Source organism: Triticum urartu, chromosome 4A, assembly GCF_056163025.1.
Source record: "Triticum urartu cultivar PI428250 chromosome 4A, HENAU_Tu73, whole genome shotgun sequence".
NCBI lineage: Eukaryota > Viridiplantae > Streptophyta > Magnoliopsida > Poales > Poaceae > Triticum > Triticum urartu.
Window position 1 is genome coordinate 484,624,429 of NC_141876.1, and position 21,180 is coordinate 484,645,608.

At 43.6% G+C, this 21,180-nt stretch overlaps 1 protein-coding gene and 1 pseudogene across 1 annotated transcript; one reads left to right on the forward strand and one right to left on the reverse strand.

Moving 5' to 3' along the window:
* Positions 1-519: 519 nt before the first annotated feature.
* On the reverse strand, positions 520-6,913 carry LOC125552213 (Chaperone DnaJ-domain superfamily protein). Its single transcript, XM_048715702.2, has 9 exons — positions 6,702-6,913; positions 5,244-5,334; positions 5,085-5,145; positions 4,377-4,454; positions 4,179-4,252; positions 1,420-1,533; positions 1,234-1,341; positions 1,023-1,061; positions 520-946 (listed from the first exon to the last, which is right to left on the reverse strand). Exons 1-9 carry the CDS (start codon positions 6,788-6,790, stop codon positions 860-862), a joined length of 741 nt encoding a protein of 246 aa, XP_048571659.1. The 5' UTR covers positions 6,791-6,913; the 3' UTR covers positions 520-859.
* Positions 6,914-7,561: 648 nt separating this feature from the next.
* LOC125554819 (uncharacterized) lies at positions 7,562-13,348 on the forward strand (annotated as a pseudogene).
* Positions 13,349-21,180: the final 7,832 nt, after the last annotated feature.

Here is a 21,180-nt window from a genome sequence, read left to right on the forward strand (position 1 = left end):
ACTTTGCGTCTTTGGCTATCAAGAAATAGAAAAGATTTGCTTGCATGGCGAGCCCAGTTGATCGTGGTCGAGCGGCGAGCGCAATGAGAAGAACCGTGATCAAGCGTTGGAGCCTACGTTTCTGACCGGTTCGTTCCTTCAGAGTTTGACGACGGCAAGTGCATGCAATGTATCAACCCCTTCAACCTTCCACTTTGGCGTTGTATTCTTCTCCGGACCTGTCGTCTCAAACTGAGCAACGTAGCGGATTTTTTCCAGTTGCTGGGTCGTACCAGGACCAGGAGGTAAACACAGGTTGACTTCTCAGTAGAGACAACAACTTTGAATTGCATCTGGGCGAATGTCAATACTACTAGCTGCCCACGAGCTATCCGCTGGGTGGGGTGCTGGCAAAGTCACTCATCACACTCATACCCAGGCCAACGCCCAGAAAACAAAAGCCCATCACAAATTGGCTTTGTAAGAAATTGGGGTGGGTAAGGGATGCCAACGTGACCCAGTATCTAAATTAGCAGAAAATTGTGAAAATATGTATATTAGCATGACACTTACACTGAATATTGAAACAAGGATCATAGTCCAACATCCACTTCAGCGTTTCTTTCCCAACAGAAAATTTCTTTTTCAAGGCATTCTACACAGGTACATTAGTCCAATGTCACTCTAGGTAGATGATATGTGTCCATTGTGCTTGCAATTATCTGCTATGTTCCACTGACTACACTGGGGTCTGGGAACATACAAGCCATAATCCAAGCTTATAGCCTGAAAGATAAACTTGACAGGCTGTGGCTTGGATCAGGTCGCGGCAAGAATGGCCGCCAGATTGGTCTTCGAGTGCAGATGAATACGACACCTTTTAACCACGCTTTACTGGCCTCTGAACATAAGATTTGTTCGGGTCTTCAGTCTTGAGCCTTGGAGGTTTGAGCTCTCCTTTCCGTGCCTGTAGAAATGAAACTATATGTAAGTCAAAAGAGTCATGGGTAACAAAATACAACTTTTCAACTGCACTCTCTAACCTTCTTTCCTGTCTTCATGAAATCCCTCCAGCTAGAGACCTGCAAACCACAAACACATGGTATCAGGCAGTGCCCGTGGCAACAACTCGACAAAGCCTTTCATTTTCCAATAGGGCAATACTTGTAGGTAACTAGTATTTAAATAGCCACAAGCATAGTGTCCAATTAGGATAAAACATTTCAATTTTCTACAAATGAACTGCAAGCTTACTCGCTGGTCTCTCGTCTCCTCCCACTTCTCTTCATGCTCTCTCTTCCTCTTCCACATTTCTTTTGTTTCCTCCTCGTCCTTCTTCAGTCTTCCTTCTTCCTCTGATATCTGCATAGTGCACATGAACAAAGCTCACGTGAGTGGCTCAACTGATGATGTTTGAATATGTTAAAGCCTATTACTTACCCTCATCTGCATTTTCCTCCTACGCCATTCTTTGTCTGTCAAAATCTCACGAACTTTAATTATTAGCTGCTTCTGAAATTCGTCCGATCTTTCAAACTGTTCTTCATACTTCCCCTGAACATAAGCAAGCCAATCAATGGAGGTTCTCAAGTGCTGAAGATATATGAAGCTCCATAATAAGATGTTTCAAGGGTCTAGCAGAACAATCACCATTTAAAAAAAATCGAGACAAGACTGTGAACAGGAAAACATCAGAATTGCAAGATTCTACATGATCATTGACATTAGCAAATGACTCATTTCATGGTATGGGAATCATCTTTTTTCTTCTGAAATGTTGTTATTCTCAAGTATCTAAAATCCCATCATACGCATGCAATGACTTCTAAAATAATTATCATTCCATGCAGTCAACCAAGAAAGACAAACATGCATCACAGATCTGCGTAGTTATTAGAGAAATTGAAGCAAACAACAGGTCACTTCAATGGTGTACAGAGCAGCTAGTATATTTTGAGGACATCTTTCTCCAAGAAACTGTTTTTCACCAAATTGAAGAATAAATAAGTTCAAATCATAGAGTGCAACAGAATGAAGATCGGTTGTTTAAAAAGCTAAATTAGACCAGTGATTGAACTCGAAAGAAATCATAACCAGCAACTTCATCAATGGTTGGGTTTCATTCAAGGACCATCTACATAACCTAGGGTGTGTTTGGTTGCAGTCATGGACTGGAATGTCACGGGTCCAACTCGTTCCTAGGCCTCGTTCTCGCGTTCAGTACGCAGGTGGAACGGTCACCCCTTCATTCCCACGGACCAAATATTCGGCCCAGATCCGGAACGAGGTGAGACCTCCAAATTGAGCGGACGACGCGGAACCGCTCTTCTCCTCACACTCCCGCAGCCCTATCCTCTTGTGCCACTCCTCTCCCTCGTCTCTCTCACTCCCGCGTTGGCGCAGCGCTGCCGCCGGCCCTCCTCCGGTCTGCACCGCCCGCTGTTCTCCAAAGCACGCGAGGCGGGCGAGCGGGTGTGTGGTGGTCTTGCAGCAGGGCAACAGCAGCGGCACACACCGGGAAGCGACGGAGCAGCCGCTGGCCACGCCTGGGTGCGCGCCGTCGAGAGCCGTGGTCGCGCATGTGGAACGCCAAGGCCAAGTCGCACATCCAGCTGGCCGCCACGCTCAGCTGTCGTATTGTTTTCTTGTAGCTGCTGTTTATCCTGCGGTTGAGTCCGACTCTTGTAGCTCACACCCATGTTCGTTGCATGGATGGATGGATTCAATTTGTTGATGTTCACATCCCTGTTCTGTAAATTAATTTTACTGGTTCGGGGGAAATCTGTGATAATAATCAGAATTATATATATAGTCTGCATTTAGGAGATGCGTTTTGTTTCTTGCGTTTGTTGATCCTGATACTGGCTGTTGGTTTGAGTCTTTGTCGCTGTGAATCTTGGCTATCCGGTTCAGTTCAGCGAGGCAGACTGCAGTTGCAGGAACTGCTCCCCCAGAAAAGTTAAATGTCCAATGGCTTTATTTTACGTCAAACTTTGGCACGGAATTAACAGTAAAATGTTTATCTGCCTTTAGTTGCATGGATGGATGACCACTTACAAATCCATTCCATTCCATCTATCAAACCATCAAACCAAACATCAAAATGTAACCATTCCATTCCTTCGAATTACCCATACCAAAGACAAGGACGGAACCGACCCATTATAGTGGAATGGAACCATGACATTCCATTACACTTCGTTCCCGAACCAAACACACCCCTAGTGAACCAGGCGGTTCTGGTGAAAACCCCATGAAACTGGGCATGCTTTAGAACCAGGAGGCGCTTGTTCCTGATACCTATGCCCGGTCCAATCAGCTCACATGCTCATGTGTGAATTGGGTTCCCTGAGCTAACCCTCCCAAGGCTGCCTCTACCAATCTGCATTCCATCCAATATCAGCTCCCCTTTCTCTTTGTTCTTCTACTTCCTCATCCATTTACCATTTCACCCTCTCTTGATATTTTTGCTTGCTCTTTCTCAAACAGAGCCCCGGCATAACAAGGGGCAGTTCAGCGCCACGAGGTCAATAGGCCACAGAGGTAGTGTCTTCACCATGAGAGCTCGGCGGCAATGGAATGGCTTATACATGACTTGATAAACCCCAGCAGAACTAGCTTGATTTATTAGATATTTGGATACAATGCTAGACGCTAGTTAAATGAATAATAGAATCTGGTGCCTAAATTTTGTACTGGATTAGATAATTCTAACAGAAAAACAAGCTTGTTTCTATTGGAGTTAGTTTGATTTTTGCAGGCAGCACTGGTTCCTTCATCTACAATTTTTGGTGTTATGCTTCTCTTTTCTTGAGGGGGTTGAGGTTATACTTCTCAATTTCACGCTGCTCTACATAACATTGTAGAGGAAAAAATGCGTATGACTAATAAAATATTGTATCTAGAAAACTGTTGGTCAGATGGTCAAACTGCTGCCTGTCCAGTTTTTAGAGCGGTCAGCAGTCACCAATTATTACTGACAAACGCTGGTTAAGAGAATCTCTGATGAGTGTGGGGTTTGATTTCCAGATGGCTTAAGTTTATTTAGACCATGAAACTAGCCCAAATTAGACCAGTTCATGTTGAGACATACTTCAAATTACTATTTGCATTAATCTTTGTTTGAAACATGTTACTCCGAGTGAAAGTTACTAAAAAGTCGATGGCAACTCACACAATCTTTCATGGGATTGTCTTACCTCATCTACTTGGGATTTTATCTTGGATGCACTATCTTTCCTCAACTCTTTTTTCCTTTTTGCCCTCAGTTCTTCTGAAATTCTCAACACAGAATAATATCAGTTTTTGTTCTTCATATCTCCTTTATTATAAATTGAACAACTCACTGAGCTCATGTAAAAAAAAATACATTGGGTTAAAATAAGATTGCATCACACCTTTTGCAGAAGTAACTTGATCAAGAATGTACCCTCTTTCCTGTGGATCAAGTAGGAGCTGCTGTGCTTTTGCCAGGGCTGTTTATGAGTAGAGCACGCAACGTTAATCAAATATACATCAATGCATAAAAGACAAGAGAAGCAGAAGAATGCGACACTGGGAAAATAGTAAGTCACTGATGCGCAAAAGGTTTGTTAGTTACAACTAATTGCAAGAAGAGATCAAGCAACACTTACTTATCCTGGTTATCCTGGTTTCTCTTGAAAAATGCATCTCCTACAGGGATGAAAAAAATGCCTAATTCTAGAGTGATACAAAGGCTACTACCATCTCCAAAAAAATTTTGCACAGATTCATCTTCTAAGCTGACTTATCCATGTCGTAAATTTGCACTCCGTTATCTGGACTTTTGGACTTGGTGTTGAGGCCAATAAATTAAAGATTGTTCCAGTTTTTTTCCTAGCATGCCATGATTCTGGTACGTCCCTCTCTCCCAGAAAAATATATATAAAGTCATACGAAACTATTAGTTTTGACATGTCATGATCTTGTTTATGCCATTCATCTGCCGTCACCAAATAATATCTGTAACCTGACCTAAATGAAGCCTACAACAACACAAGTGTAATACTGTCTCCTAACCTGATATTACTATGCATCACCCATCTCATATGCTCCACATGGTCATGATTAGACAGTTCACATACCTCCAAAAGCTTCTTGTGCTTGTGGATGCTTGCACTTGTCAGGATGGACCAACAGTGACAACTACAGAAGGTACATGAAGCGACAACAATTAGCCAACAGCAAGGGGGCAAAGACTAATACTAACAGTGTAGTTCAATGTTAAATCCATGTTTTCTTACCTTCCTATATTGCTTCTTCACCTCATCCACAGAAGAATCAAAAGACAACTTAAGATGCTCAAAAGGGTTTAACTTGAAGCAACCAAGTATCCTGACAAGATTAGAATGTGTTAGAAACAGAGCGTAAAATCAAGAACACGGAAATAATCTGAATGTTTTTGTTTATTTTTTTATCAACTGAATAATACGCCTGTTTGACACACATGGCATTTCGAACGTATCATTTTTTTAACATGCATGACACTGTATAATTTCAAGGTACATTTTAGAAGTTTCCTCGCAGCATAGATCTCCCTCAATAACTTATGTCTAGTCTTCCAATAGAAAAGGACTAATCTAGACGTGAAGGAGCTTTAAATAAGCTTAGATTATAGGATGATTAAATTCGGCTATTATGCTCAGCTAGATGCCTTCTAGAGACTAAAATAACATCTAAAATCAGGAAAAAGACTAAAGGAGGAAGTACAACTAAAAATAAAGCTAAAATGGCATCGGCCAATATTCAGTTTTGCGCTGTTAGGGATCTCACTGATCAACTATCGTGTGTCATTCCAAAAAATAGAACATGCATAGCAAGTTGCAGAGTATGCCTCCCTAGTCAGTAGTCAACCGACCATGTTTAATTGTTTATAATAGGTAAGTAGTTATAATATTTAACCAGCTTCAAAACATAACAGTATGTCTGCTGGGATCCATTGAACAGCATAAGCTAATACAGGAAGACATGAGTATCTTTGGTTGGTGTCCAAAAAGAAACTCTATGAATATTTTGGTTGTGAACAAAACTTTGGCCCTTGTTTTGTTTGTATGGCTGCCAAATTTTTGGCATATGCTCATGTCACCTTGCCTATTCTGGTTCATTTTTCTTGCCAACACTGGCAAAATCATGAATAAGTAAAACCTTGACCGAAGTTGGGCTCAAACAAAGCACATCCCAAGGCACAAACATAGTGCAACAGGCTTACTCCTTCTTGAATGCAAATTTATCAGCTCGGTACAAGTAAATATATATCACAAGAGGTTCTACATATGTCGGTCATGGCATGGTGCGCACAATATCATATCAGAAACAATGATAAGAGGCTCTAGACGTCGTTTCTCATTACCTTGTGGCGTGCGTACAACCTACCATCGCACACTAAGCTACAAGAAAGCAAAGCAATCGCGTCTTAGAAGCAGCATCACCACCAAAGTAGTAAAAGTGGAAAAATTTCCCAATCGCGTCTGAGAACAAGTGAGCGAACCGGACGACTTCTACCTAGGGTTCACGCGGACCCGGGCGGACCCCGTCGCCGACCCAAATTTGAGCAGCAAGCTGCGGCTACATCTACTACATCGCGCGATTGGTCACGAATTCTGCGAAACGGATGGCGCTACTGGGGATCTGAAGCTACGTTGTGCCAGAAGGGGAATGATACCGCTCGAGGAGATGGGGGATTGGGAGGGACGGGGAGGAACCTGAGGACTTCGTTGTCGCGCTCGGCCTCGCTGACCTCGGCCAGGAAGCTCTTGAGGAGCTGGTCGTCGTCGGCCTCCGACGACCCCATGGGTGTACGGGGAGGAGGAGAGGGAGGTCGCGGCTCGGGTGGGCTCCGGCTCTGGGAGCAAGACGAGAGCGCGTTGCGTCGGAGGCACGAGACGCGAGCCGACAGAGGGACAGGGACAGAGAAGGGACGGTGCGGATTTGTTGGCCATGGGCAGCCCGGCCCGAAAATCCTGGGCCGGGCCGGGCCTAAGCGTGCCATCAGGCTGGGCTCGGGCCTGGAAATTGAGCCCGACAGGCAGATCGGGCTGGGCTCGGACTTGCGTGAAATAGGATTTTAGTCATAGCCGGGCTTGGGCCCAATTTAGTAGGCCCGACAGTCAGGTTGGGCCAGGCTCGGGCCTAAGTTTTCAACCGAGATTTTTTTGGCCCGGCCCGGCCTGAGATATGCCCAGGTGTACTCTGAAGGGCGCAACCCACAGAAACTCTGGACTTGGCTCATGCCTCCTGTCCTCATCTCGGTGCGCGTTTGGCTTTATGGGCCAGATCTCAGTTCGCGAGAGATACAAAGACAAAAGTAGTCGGCTAATCGTCGAAATCATTAATGGGAAGTGTTTGTGGCCGGGGCGCCGGCCGAACCATTGCGCCGGTCGTGCTCCGTGCATTGGATCTCTTTTGATCCAAGGGACGTTGTCTGCGCCACGTGTCACCATAGACCCATGTTTTTTTTAACTCGCACAGGTTATCCCTTCCCCAGTTTTTGCTGCAACCGCACGGGGTCGTCATTTCGGTGCCCGGCGGCGGCCCAGGGCGGATATCGATTCTCCGGCGATCTATGGCTTCCCCGGATGGTAACTCTCCCCTCCTGCTCTCCCTTTTCGTTGTTGTCTCCCCCTCCCCCGTTGGCTTTAGGGTTAGGGCGGGTTATGATGCGGGCGAGTCGTTTGTGTTCCCGCGGGCCGGCGCCGGCGCCGGCGCGGACGGGGACGGGGTGGTGTTCCCGTGGGTCGAGGGAGGGGGCGGGGTGGTGTTCCCGTGGGCAGAGGGAAGGGGCGGGTGGTGTTTCCGCGGGCAGATGGAGGGGGCAGGGTGGTGGATTTGAAGGATTTGAATCTTGTGTTCAAGAGGGATTTGGGATGGGATTGGGATTAGGGTTGGATCTCGTCTTGTTCAGGGAAATTCGATGTTTCCTGTCCTGAGCTGTGTTCCATCACGGCGCCAAGGGGACGGAGTGAGCTGGAAGCGGCCGGAACCAGGCTGCGTGTTGGCTTTGCGCGCACGCGTTTGGTGCTTCCGTTTCTTTCCCTTCTTAAAATCTGGAGGAAAGTCCCTTTGAATCGTTCAGCAGGACAGAGTGTCAAGCTCCCCGCGTTCATAAATTATTGGTGCTACTACTCTGTAAGACTGTAGCTGTACTGGGTGTGCACGCTGTGCCCAATCATTTTGCTAGATCACCATGATGATGAGATTTACTGCCACAGGGTGTCAGGGAGGGACGTACTAATTTCAGACCATTGTAGTAGTAGTAGTACTAGTACCTAGCAAACATGAATAATTATTACACCATGTGCATTGGAGTAGTACTTGGTAATGCTAGTGCTAAACCATCTGATTTCAGGTTATTTATCCAGGTATATATGGCTTTGCTTATTTCATCAGCAGACAGTTATATGGATTTTACATTGTTGCATCACACTTTCTTGAGTAGTCATTATCCGGTCTGATGGTCTCGTGTTAACATTTTCTGGGTCACTAATGATTAGTAGAAATAATCAGTTCGTTGAAGGTTACATTTGTATATGTTACTAAGTTGAACATTAGCATATGAACTAGATGCTTTACTAATCAATGCAGCTTATTCATATTTCCCAGTCACTACTCAAACTTCAGAGAATAGTGGGACTAAACTAGACATGGTAGGGACAACGCAATATGACACTTACAAGTTACAGCCAATGTTAGTAATAATAGGACTGTCTCCCCAAATTGGCTAATGGCAGTTATGGTCAAAATACCTGATCATCACATGTAGTAATTTTGTTAAATATTATTTTTCACAAAATTCTTAGTTAAGGCTGAAGTGAAACAAACATGACCCTAATGCTGAAGCGAAACAAACATGGCCCTAATGATGTGCTAACTGAAGGACATGTTTTATTCTGTACATTTTTTATGTGTGCTTGTATGTTTCTTATGTTTTACAGATTTTTTAGGTGTTCTTGTATGTTTTTTCCTAGTTACTGATGATGCAGTTTTAGGGTTTTATTGACTTGTTTTTTTCCTTTTTGTAGATGTCGCAGGCACCGCTGGTGAGAATGAAGGGAGTAAGAAGGTTAAGAAGAAGACCAAGAAGAAAGGCAATCTATGTGGCTTTAAGTCAAGGTTTAACTCAAAAAGGCTGGCTGAGATTGGAAAGCAAGTATCACCAGAAAAACAGAGAATCATAAGGGAGGGACCGTTTGGAGACTTGTTGGACATCCAGTCTTTCAAGGTGCCCCATGAGCTCATTGAGTTTGTTGTGATGAACACAAATCACATACTCTCTGAGTTCAAATACAAGAACAAGTCCATCACCTTCAGCAAGCTCATGGTGAAAAGGATTTTCAACGTGCCATCCGGTGATAGACCCGTGAAGCTTCTTAAGAAGAGTGATGAACATGATCTTCGCAACATCTACAAGGAGGGGAACAGGGCTCCAATCGCCCATGTTGTCAAGTTGCTCACTAGTTGCAGCAATGAGGACGTGGTTATGATAAATAGGACTTGGACACTCCTTGCGTTGGCAACAGTTTTGTGCCTAGGCACTGGCAATATGGTGAATCTCGAGTATCTAGCTTCCTTGGAAGATATGTCTTTGGTGCATGAATTCGCTTGGGATGAGCACTTGTTGGCACGAGCGATGGAGGAGGTTGGAGTCTTTCAAGAGAAGAAGAGGATGCAAGCAAATATAGAAAAAGCAGCGGAGTTTCAGATCGCTTCATGCCTTCCCATGTTAGCGGTATGCAACGCAAAAAAATGAAATACATGCATTTTTTTCTTTGCTGCATGAAACCTTTTATACATTTCTATAGCTCGCATTTATGTTTTTGTTGGCTAATGTCCTTTTCCATTCTATGCAGATCATATACATGGATCATATTGATATTCCGGCCGGCCTCCCAAATGAGCATGCCATTTTATTCCGTGCCAAGGATACATTTTGTTTGTCAAAAGGATTTTGATTGGTTGGATAAAGTTGACAAGAACAAGCTCACTCTTGTCCAACCTTTCTACGGGAAACACACCCAAGTAATTTTGCTACATCCCGCCTATGTACTTTCCTTTGCCAATGGAGTATTAAGACCCCCCTGTTTTTTGCTCACTGAATTTGCATGTAGCAATCTTTGCTTTTCCATTTAGGTTATGGCAGCCTTCTTATTTCCGCCACTCATGTTTTGTTTTCCTAGATACGGAGTTTGTGTAACCCCCCCTATGCAGCACAACTCGCGGGACAGGAAGTTGGTGCTGAAGCAGCCAGTGGGCAGGGAGTTGGTGCTGAAGCACCTAGTGGCCAAGGAACTAGTGGCCAAGGAAGCCAAATTCAAGGTGCTGAAATTCCAGCAAAGAACTCTCAATCAAACGAGGCTCAACAAAATGTTGAAGATGAACCACACCTATCATCCTCGCTCAATGATTGGCTGCAGCAATCATTCCCTAACATGCAAGATCTAAGGGTACTTTTCCCCCATCTACACTATCTTTTTCTTTGTATTCATTTCCTGTTTTGCCTTTGGCTTTGCATTATTTACTATACCCAGTTGCAAGTGTATATTTTGTTTGCTGCATCCCTCATTCTGATGTGCTACAACCATATTCTGTTTTTGCTTCATATGTGGTTTAAGTTCATACCTACTAGGCTTTTTTTACTGCATCCATATGTCTAGTGTGCTACAACTACATTATGTTTTTGTTTCAAACATGTCATAATTTTGCTACATCCATATCCATAATTTGCTACCTAGAGGTATAGACCATTTGTTTTTTATGCTTCATCCATGACAGTAAATTGCTGCAATCACACTGTTTATTTGATACACAGTGACACAGCAGCACACCTACTTCTCAAAATCTGGATTTACTTGTCACTAAAAATGTTGGCCACTTGCCTTCTTGTAGGTACCAACTCAGTTTCAAATGCTATACGACAAGCACAAGGGTATTTTTGCAGCATAGGTGGATGGTGTAGTAGGCAAGTTTGGACAGTGTTTAAAGGAATTGCAGTGCAACCAGATGGCCGCTCTCCTTCGTGATGTTGGAGACGCCATCACAGCTACCAATGAGCCCAACTTTTCCTTTGAAGCACCTATCATGGACGAATGTCGCGGAAAAGAGAATGATGCTAAAGCTGCAAATGCCGACATTGGTGCTCAAGCTCAAGCTCAAGGTACAACACCTAGCATCAACAAGGATGAAGTCACCGGATTGAACCTAGAAGTTGCAACAGAGGCTGCGGAAACTCGTGAGCAACAAAGAGTGAGTTTCGAGATGGAAGACAACGCCTCACCTCACAGCCCCCCACTCTTCTATGATGCACCCAGGAGTGCGACAGCCGGCATTTGGGACGACGAGCCATCCTGTGAGTTGTTCCCAAAGGGCTCCGAAGACTATGAGATGATGCATTCCACAGATGAGCCTATAATTAAGAAGAGCACAGTCAGTCCCATCTATGCAAACATCCCCGTGTTTCCTGTTTCAGACGATGATGATAGCCCAAGTATGCTTTCTTCATCTTGCATCATTTCTTTTTGTTTTTATCCATATCGTTTTTTCACAATTGTGTGATTCCAGCAAATTCTTTTTGTACAATCTCTTGCAAACTCATCCATTTGTATTTTTTTGCTACAACTGCTAAGATGGTCGCTACAGAAGATCATTTTGCTGATGCAAGCAGTGGCCCTAGCACACATGACAAGAACACTAGGAAGAAGAGGATGGCCAAAGTTCCAGCCATAAAAAATATCAAGGCAAAGAAGCAAAAGGTCGACAAGGCTGCAGAAATGTATGAGAGGTTTGTAAAACACGGGAAACCATTGAGGAAATCACAACCCAATGAACAAGTGTGAGCTACCTAAGCCTTATCTGTTTTTGCTTTCTATTTTTTATTTTTTCTGCTCGAAACAAATGATTCATTCGGTTGCATCTATGGTAACAGGACACCTTTCATCAAGCTAGGTGGATTTTACATTGGATACAAGAAATTCCTTGTATGCTTCAAGCCTCGCGGGGATATGAATGATGAGGTCATGTCACTATGTATCGAGATGAACAACATTGCATCCCGTGCAGCAAAAGAACCGGAGCTGAAGAAATACATTTTCTCAGTCCACGCGGGGGTAAGTTTTTGTAAAAACAAGCAATGCTTCATTCTTTTCTTTCTTTTCACATTTTCGTTGCAACACACACTAACCATTTTGTTGTATCTTTCAAGTAGATCCTACTAAAACAAGACCCATCAACTTTCCAACCAGCAAAACTCATGGCTGAGCTTGAAAGGGCTATGAAAGTGTTCAAGGTTCAAAAGTTTGACCTCGTAAGTTTCACGAAGCTTTCTTTTGTTCCACACCACAAATAACTTCCAAATATGATCCAATGATGTGACGCGGCTGTAACATTTTTTACATGTTCTGAGTACCTTTTCGCCTTTCTTTTGTTTTTTGCAGCTCTTTTTCACAATTGTTCATGATCGCCATTGGATAGTTGTTTGCGCAAACTTGCTTCACAAGCAGTGGAATGTATTTGACTCAATCCATTCAAAAGGAAAACAATCTCCTTTGAAGAAGCAAGCCAATAACCTGGTATGCTCATGCTCTCTAATTTTTTCTGTTTAGCCTTCTGATTCATCTACATAAATGCCCTGTTGTCATCTTTACATACCTCATTTTATTTTTGAAACTTTTGTGTGTGTTTTCGGTGCTAGATCACAAACTTTGCAACCCTCGCACAAGAGTGCAGCGAATTCAATGTCAATGTTGGATCATTCACCCGTGTTGACCTAGAGGATTACCCAAAGCAAGATACCCTGTGAGTTTTCTTTTTGAATTTTGCTTCAATCATGTGTTCCATTTCATCATTTTGTTTTTTCAACTACGCATGGGAAGTATGATGGAGAACTTTTTATTATCTCACAGATGTGATTGTGGTTTTTTTGGGCTCAAGTATGTGGAGAACTATGATGGGAAGTCAATGAGAGAGTTCAAGCAGGTACACATTTTTAATTTTTTTTGTCTTGTCATTTTGTTACAATCTACTTTCTTTGTTTTCAATACTCATGCAACAGAAGAATACCATGTTTTGTTGTTGCTTCATATGTGGTTCAAGTTTGTACCTACTAGGCTTTTTTAGCTACATCCATATGTCTAGTTTGCTACAACTACATTCTGCTTTTGCTTCATCCATATCATAATTTTGCTACATCCATATCAATTTTTTGCGATGGATGGATGTGAACTTCTTGCATTCATCACTCATGCAACACAAGAATAACTAGTATCATACTTGCTTACTTTTTGTATTCATTTTTTACAGGAAGACATGGCGCGATACCGCATCGATGTGGCATACAACCTTTTCAGCCACCCAATGAACAACGCCCCAAAGGAGCGGGCGTTCAACGATGAGTTGGCGGCTTGATTTTCTGGAAGGTTCAAGACGAACAAGCTTGTTTCTTCGTTAGGTCTAGATCATGTCCGAGGTGGTAGCGTTCTGATAGGATTAGAGTAGTGCGCGTTCGTATGTAAACTATTGATACCTCCAGTAAACATGTGTCCTTTTGGTATGTAAACCGATGATAACTTGATATTTGGATGATGCACTTATGTTTTTAATGGATGCGTTCTTCTGTTTGCCAACATGATCATGCGGTGACAATTGTTTTTTGTTTCACTGGTTCTGAAATATGAAAATATTTCAAACTTCATCCATTGAAGTTTCAAGGGAATCTTTGTGCATTTTCCCCCTCAAAACATATTTTCTGAAAAATAATATGTGAATGCTACTTTTTGTCACACACTTATATTGCTGGAAGCTCATAGGAAATAGCTACAACCTTCTGTTAGATTTGTTGCAGAGCCAAAATATATTTTTTTACCTGCAAATTAGCTACATCCCTACAATATTTTTGCTGGAAGCATAATGTAAATATGCTTCCTTTCCCAACTTTTGCTGTACAGCTAAATCAACACTTTAAATCATTCAAGGCTTTTTCCTTTTCAAACTTATTATTTTGCTTCAACCATGTTTTAAAAAGCTTCAACCATGTTTGCAAAAAAGTTTCAACCATGTTTCCTAAAAGCTGCAACCATATTTTGCAAAAGTTTCAACCATACTTTGAAAAAGTTACAACCAAGTTTTCAAAAGCTTCAACCATGTTTCCTAAAAGTTGCAACCTTGTTTACAGAAGCTTCAACCATGTTGTTAAAAAGCTGCAACCATGCTTTCCAGAAATCTTATAAACATGTTTTCTTGAAGCTTCAAACATGTTTCCTAAAAGCTTCAACCATATTTTCAAAAAGATTCAACCATGTTTTTCAAAAGCTTCAACCATGCTTTTCAAAAGCTTAAAACATGTTCTTTTTAAGCATGGATCAAGCTGTGGTTACAACAACCATTGAGTACTTTTAAAAAAAAATAAGAAAAAACCCACATTATGCTTTTTTTTAAATTCTACTTTTGGCACCATCATACTACAAAAAGTAAGCTCTCACAAACATATAACAATAAGAATTTATTTAAAAACAACTCTTGTAAAAAGCAACATTCTGCTTTTTTCAAACCACGCATGTAGTAATATGTTGCAATCCCACAAAACAAACATTCACAGCTAGTCAACACAACTTATTATCATAAGTCATGGGGTGTTACAAGGCAATTCATCATTTTTTCCCTCACGAAAATATCCTAAAGTGTAAGGATTGTTTCGACACCCGGAGCTTTCGCGCTCGCACTCGCAGCAAGAAAAGCTGCAAGGAGTTGGCAATCCTTCACGTTGTGATCTTCATCTTCACAATATTTGCATGGAGTCTTCTTTTCCCTTGGCTTTGGAGCTTTCTTCGTTCTCGCCGTGTCCTTCTTTGCTTTCTTCTTCATTTCATCTTCTCGAATCTCAATTAGTGGTTTCCTGCGCTTCTCTTTCTCCTTTGGCCTCCCCTTCTTTACAGACTTTGGTGGGTTCCGCGGTCCTACGGGGGGTGGATCCCGCTGACCTGTACTTGGACCTCCTGAGACTTGTTCATGTCCTGCATGACCTTGGCCTTCTTCGTCTCCTGCAAACCCATCAGTTGCTCTAGCTTTTATTGCAGCAACCCCAACACTGCCCTGATCAATTAGCCCAAAGACAAAACTATAAGCTTCATCATTGAAGCAAGCATCAGAAGCGAGTTTCCCAAACTTCCGGCATAGAGAGTTAAACTTTAGGGTGTTTGTCGTGGGGACGCCGAAATGCATAGCTCTATGCCCATCACCCGGTTCAGGCACAAGGTCGGTTGCTCTCTTAGACCATCTTGGAAGCATGTAAGTCGCAGGTATCGTTTGCACATTCAGGTGCACCATGACACGGATGATATGTGGGCAGATCAGCCCACACATCTCAAACATGTTGCAGGTGCACACATATGCCTGATCTTTAGGAGCAACACGCACCGTGTACACTTTTGGGTTGACGCCATAGTTTGCAACAAGGCGAAACCAGATGACATCCCTTGCAGCTGATATTGCAGACCATAGCCTGTTGATTTAGCCAATAGTTTCTGAAACTTGGAAAATACCTCTCTGGTATAGAAATCTGCAGCTTGCTTTTCAATGTTGTAGCTGCAAACAAAAAAAGCTTCCAACATCAATAATAATTGCTACATATGTTTCAAAGAAATGCTGCAACCACACTGTGCTGGAAAACTAAAAAAAATGCTACATGACTTTGGACTTACTTGCCCCAGAGCGGAGGCCTCGTCGCTTCATTGATGAAGCCAGCATTGTCTTCACGATCAAGCATTAGTTCCTGGCAAAGCTCAAACTGCTGGACAAATGTCCAAACCGAGTCTCCATGATGATTTAAAGTCTTGAAGTAGGAATTCAGGCCCTCGGACCGCCCGGTTGTTCCTGTGAATGGGAAGAACTTATTCCTAAAGTACACAGGAGCCCACATCTCCCTGCTGTCCCACATGTTCTTCAGGTGTTTCTTATCAGCCACACCAGATGACTCGACCATCTGCTTCCACCGTTCTTCAAACTCCTCAACAGTATCGGAATCATTGATGCAACCATAGAATGCTTCAGCAAAAGGCTCATCCTTGCCCAACATCTTCCCTAGTTTCGTCCTTGCAACCCGGAAGACGTGCCACTTGCAACATCTGTGTGTTGAATGTGGAAATACCATTGAGATGGCTTTAGCCATTGCCTGGTCTTGATCGGTCATAATGTTCAACGGATGCTCGTTATTCATTGCCAACATCCATTGCTGGAAGACCCACTTGAAAGTTTCGATGGTCTCATCAGGCAACAAAGCGCACCCCAAGCAAACAGTATGTGTGTGGTTGTTAATGCCAACAATCGGAGCAAAGGGCAAGTTGTAGCGATTGGTGCAGAATGTGGTGTCGAAAAACACATAATCTTTGTACTTTGGATACAAGGCCCTTGTTCTCCCATCAACCCAGAAAAGTGCCCTAACAGCTCCGTCTTCTTCTAGCTTCGAGAAAAAGAAGTTGGGATTCTCCACTTGTCTTCTCTCAAAGTACTCGATTGTCAGCTCCAAATCACGCTCTGACAGGCCCCTTCGCAGCTTTGCTCTTGCATTTGTCACATCAGTCTTCACATACGGCAAACTCCTAGGATCGCAACATCGTGCATCTCCAAGCAAGCCCATCATATTAGCCGTTGATATGTTGCGATAGTGCAGCGAAGTGATGTATTGCATGTCTGCATCGGGAATCTTTCTGTGAGAGCGGCAAAATCTCCGACGCCCCCTTTGCAACATCAGCTGGTGTGTGTGATCGGCCTCAAAAACTGTCACGACCCAGCTACCGTCTTTGAGGCTAACACCCATATGAGCCTTGCAATCATATCGCTCCAACCAGTTTCTTCGCCTCTTGTCGCTCACATCCATATAGATGCCAGCTTGTTTGCTTGGAGATTTTTTATTACTAGCATGGCTCATATCAACATCATCACTTTGATTTGTTGCAGCCCCGTCAGAAATGCTTCCACCAACATTCTTCGAAGGATCTTTCCGTGAGTGTATGCACTCAAAAACTCTATAGATTAGGATGCGCTTCTGTTCCAAGCTATTTTTCCTACTATGCTTTGACGTCACAATGCGAGTTCCAAAGCCCATCTTCGAAGCATATTCATTGTAAACACGCTGAGCTTCTTCAACATTGTCAAAAATCATTCCAACAAAAGGGACAACTGGCTGTGATGATATATCTTCGTCTGGTTCATCAACAGGTGTTGCAGCATTTCCATTGGCATTGTCACCGGTCACACAGGCATTGCAATGGTTTGGAGCTGCACCATCCGTGTTCAGCCACAAGGAATCGTCACTCTCATGCCCCGGAGTATCATTCAGATCAATGCCATCATCTTCTTCTTCGTGCGCAACATTTTGCATATCATCATCAAGGAAAATCGATGGCTCCACAGCAACATTCTGCAACAAAATAAGCACCCAAGTCAGTTTTTTTTGCTGCATGAAAAAACATGCAAAAAACGTGAACAAAAAAGTGAATGCAGCATGTCAATCACAATTCCAAAACAACTCCTGCATGCAGCATTTTAGGATGTAGCATGTAACATCCAGCAAGTAGCACGTAGCAAATGCAACACATACTTGTAACATTTTACTAGCAGATAGCAGGAAGATGCTAGCATTAATTGACAACATATCAGAAACATTACACAAAAATCAAACACAAGTATGTTAAGAACATCTCTTTTTAATCTCATGCTCATCAATTGAAATCAAAGGTTGCAACATTTTGTTGTGAACAAAAGGATCTAGGGTTGCAATTGGAAATCATACTAGATCAATTTCATCCCGTCCATGTCGTGCTGCATCTTGGAAGACCACACCAGGATTGTAGTACCGTTGCAGCACCGGTCCACTGCCACCAGGGCCTTGCCGCCTCGGGGGACTTCGGCCATGAACGGCAGCAGAGCTTGAGCCCAAATCCATGGAGGCAAGGAGGTCATTACGGATGTAAGACATGGTTGAAGCAATTCCAAGGCCGCTTGATAGATGGGGAAGCCCCTCCTCGACGTGATTCAGCCGTGGGGAACTTAAAACAGGCGGATCCGGCCGCCGCCGCCGCGGATCGGGGGCGGGCAGACGCGGGGGATCCAGCTCCCCTGTTTTTCTCATTGTGGCTGTTTGTACAACGGTTGCAACAAAACGTGTTTTTTTGCTGCAACGGTTGGCTCGGTATACACTCGCGCGCAGATCTAACGGTTCGCGCTAACCGCATCGGACGGCTCGGGCTCGACCGGCCGAACCGTTGCGCCGGTGCGCCGGCGCAGATCGCTGCCCATCATTAATTAAGAAGTACTCGTTGCAAAGAACACTCCACTGTCTCAGGTCGTGACAAATGGCGCACTTGCAGCACGTCACTTGTCGCAACCTGGGAGTTTTCCCTTTTTTCGTAGATCCGTTTATTCAAAACATTTTATCTTTTAAACCGTGCGTTCAAATCTCGAACCATTTTTATCATTGGATTCCTCGCGTCGAGATTTTCAAAACTAGATCCCATGTTAATAGGTTTTTACAAATATTTTTTCACGAAAAAAACCAGACGAAAAAAATCGGGCAAAAATACCGAACCGGGAGCACGGTTTTTTTTCATTCCGAAAGAGGCACGCCCGTGCCTCTCGCGAAATCACACTCGCGCCTCTCGTAGAAGCAAAACCGTGACTCTCATGGAAAAAAACAGAAAACATGTTTTTTTTCCATTTTCGAGAGGCACGGCCATGACTCTCGTGAAAGCACAACCGTGCCTCTCGCAGAAGCAAAACTATGACTCTCGCGAAAGAAAAAAAAACGCGTATTTTTTCCCTTTCTGAGAGGCACGACCGTGACTCTCGCGAAAGCACAACCGTGCCTCTCGCGGAAGCAAAACCGTGACTCTCGCGAAAGAAAAAAAACAGAAAATGCGTTTTTTTTTCGTTTCCGAAAGGCACGCCGTGACTCTTGCTAAAGCACAACCGTGCCTCTCGCGAAAAAAACCATGACTTTCACGAAAGAAAAAAAATGCGTTTTTTCGTGAAAAAAAATTGAAATTTTTTTGATCGAAAAGCTAAGGAAGACCAGGGGAAAACCAAAACGTTGAAAAAACAAAAAAAAACCCTTTTAAAAGCCGAAAACGCGTGCGGAAAAATAAAATAAAAAACAAAATTCAGAGGGAGCGTCCAGAGCGCAACACGTGGCGAATGGCTGAGAGTGCATCAAGTGGCGCTGATGGTTGTGAGGCTCCCGAAGGAGCGCTCGTTAACTAGTTGCTCCCGCTAATCGCACAAGGGCGGGGTAAAGAATCAAAAAAAGGGTTTGCGGTCGCTGGGATTCGAACCTGTGATGGCGTGCTGATGTGCACCAAGGAAAAGCCGATACAACAGAAGTGCTCTTGTGGTATTTTGTTGGTAATCAGCTTAGACCGTGGCAGCCTTTTCACTTCAAGATTCTGGGCAAGTTTCCGAGAAGCCATGGGAACTCATTTGTCCTTTTGCACCGCTTTTCACCCTCAGTCTCAGGGACAAGTGGAATGAGTCAACTAAATTCTCGAAGACATGCTTCGAGCTTGTGTCATTTCCTTCGATAAGAAATGGGAGGAATCTCTCCCGTATGCTAAGTTCTCTTACAACAATAGCTATCAAGCTAGTCTGAAGATGACCCCCTTCGAAGTGTTATATGGACGAAAGTGTCGAACTCCTATGAATTGGTCAGAAACTGGGGAACGATCACTCTTCGATCCAGATATTATCTAACATGCCGAAGAAACAAGTCTGCATTATTCGCGAGAATCTGAAAACTGCTCAGTCTCATCAGAAGAGTCAGTATGACCGTCAGCACAAAGATATGGTCTATCAACATGGCAAAAAGGCTTATCTTCGAGTCACAATGATGAAAGGTGCTCACCGCTTTGGGATCAAGGGCAAGCTACTTCCTCGCTATATTGGTCCTTTCCCCATTCTCGAAAGACGTGGAAAAGTGGCATACCAATTGGAAATGTCGCCGAACATTTCTCAGGTTCACGATGTTTTCCATGTGTCACAGCTCCGCCGCTGCTTCAAGGACCCCATCCGAGCAGTGGACCACGAAATGCTTGAATTGCAACAAGACCTCTCTTATAAAGAGCATCCAGTCTGTATTATTGATCAAGCTGAACGTCGCACCCTTCAGAAGGCGATCAAATTCCTTAAAGTCTAGTGGTCAAACCATTCTGAAGACGAAGCCACTTGGGAACGCGAGGATCGTATTCATGATGAATACCCCGCCTTGTTTCCGTCTACCTCCTAAATCTTAGGACGAGATCTCTTGTAGTGGAGGAGATTTGTAACACTCTAATAATTAAGCTATAGTGATCCACTACTAATGGTGCCATGTCATCACCATTACTGTTGCTAAACCTCACCTTGATTCAAACACAATGCAAATTTAAATCTAAAGTAAAGTCAAATAATTAAATTTCTCAAACATGAAAACTAAAATGTTCATAATTTGGCAAATAATCCATGGATAATTATGGCAGAGAAACCAACTTTTTATGAAGTGTTTAAATTCCCTAAACTAATTAAATAGGGGCCAAATCAATAATTTAAATGATTTTTCAATTATAAAAATTGCAAACTAATTAATTTAAATTCCAAAAATATTGTGGCAATGGGCTAAGTTATAACACTAATTTAGGTGCTCGTTTTATATTTTTATAAAATTAAATGCTATAAAAAATAAAATAAAATAGAAAAATAACAAAAACAAAAGAAACAAAAAAGTAAAGGAAAGAAAAAAACCCGTCCCCTGGGCTTTAGCCCACCCGAACTGGTCGACCCACTTACCCCCGCCTCCCCCTTCCTTTGTTCATCAAGGGGGCGTGGCCTCCGCCGATGCCCGCCACGGCCTCAGCCGTCATCGTGGCGGCCACCCCCCGCCTATAAGACCCCGACGGCCTCCACCTCCTTGTCGTCGTCTGGTCGCCCCCCCCCCCCACAACGCAGCTCCAGCGCCTCCCCATCGGAGTACCCCCAAGCCTCACCGCCCCTTCTTTTCGCCAATAGGGTGAGACCCCGTGCCCGTTTTCCCCTCTTCCCCTTCTATCTCCTCGTCGTAGAATGCCATGTTCGTCGCTCGACCTCTGGCCAATGGCCGCGGTCATCGCGTCCAGCCGCACGTCGCCCCCCTGCTCCATACCCGTGCCCACGGGCGTGCCCACTGTAGTC